Raw genomic sequence first — 1,084 nt, 5'->3', positions numbered from 1 at the left:
ATCTATTCTTCCTTCTCTCGGACACATTGTCTCCTCACTTTTTAGAATTCTTTGCTTTGTATACAGCTAAAAAACACGCCTAACGCCATGCTTTCTACGCCTCGTGCCGGTGCAGCCTTTTCTAACCCTCAGATTGCGATCTACTTCTTTACATCATGCCGAGATCAGTATGATGAGACTGTGCCTGAGTACTTCCGGTGCCGCTGCAGCAAAGTGCACGAGTAGTCGAATCCAAATGGCTTGATCAACCTCCTGCATGTGCGCAGACAGGTTCTGTGGTGCACTATACCCGTCGCACCGGTCTGGCTGGCTCGAGTGGATCGTGAAGGCAAATCTGTCTTTCATGTTCCGTGAGAGTACTCTCGCTCGCCGGTAAAGACTACTCTTACTATTTCTGATAATTATAGTACTAAAATCGTATTGCTTTGATTAGATGCACTTCCTTGGAGCCAATCTAGGTGGAAACGCTACGCACACTACTCGTAGGCGTCACCCGTTCCGTGGAAGCTGCTGTTGCGGCGGAGTTGCCAGATGGTTTTGGCCTTATGTCCGATGGGTGGACTCGTTCATCCGAGCATTTCGTCGCAGTGTTTGCGTACTGCGATCATAATGGTGCTGCTAAGACTGCGCTTCTTATCATGGCCTCGGTCATCGACGAGCCGGACGAGGACATGTCAGCCCGCACCCACCGCGCTTATCTAGTGAGAATGCTCGAAAGATATTATAGGAACGATCTAAGCTGCTGCCAGTACGTGGTTGGGGCCAACTGTTCTGTGAACAGGAGACTCGCAACCATAATGCAAGTGCCATTCGTCGGATGTGCTAGTCACCGACTAAATCGGGCGGTTCAACAACTTTTGGCAAAGCACGACGAAGATTTGGCTGCTGTGCAAGGTCTGATCTCAAAGATGCGGACGCTTAAGCAGTCAGCGAAACTTCGGTAAGTACTATTAATTTTACTATCGATTTTTAAATATGGTACTGATATCATTTCGTTTTATAAATACGCGACTGATATGGTTATTTAGTTTTTACTAGATTTATTACTTTACTTCGGTAACTCATTCGTCAGGATACCCGCTGA

General features: G+C 47.2%; 1 protein-coding gene across 1 annotated transcript; it reads right to left on the bottom strand.

Annotated features, from left to right (window-relative positions):
- Positions 1-153: 153 nt before the first annotated feature.
- PITG_10740 (uncharacterized protein) lies at positions 154-345 on the bottom strand (the record flags this gene model as incomplete). The annotated part of the gene is made up of 1 exon (XM_002901528.1): positions 154-345. The coding sequence occupies one exon, from the start codon at positions 343-345 to the stop codon at positions 154-156; it is 192 nt and encodes a 63-aa protein (XP_002901574.1).
- Between the last annotated feature and the right edge of the window lie 739 nt (positions 346-1,084).

This window comes from Phytophthora infestans, genomic scaffold (genome assembly GCF_000142945.1).
Source record: "Phytophthora infestans T30-4 supercont1.20 genomic scaffold, whole genome shotgun sequence".
Classification (NCBI taxonomy): domain Eukaryota; phylum Oomycota; class Peronosporomycetes; order Peronosporales; family Peronosporaceae; genus Phytophthora; species Phytophthora infestans.
This window is presented reverse-complemented; position numbering and strand designations above follow the sequence as displayed.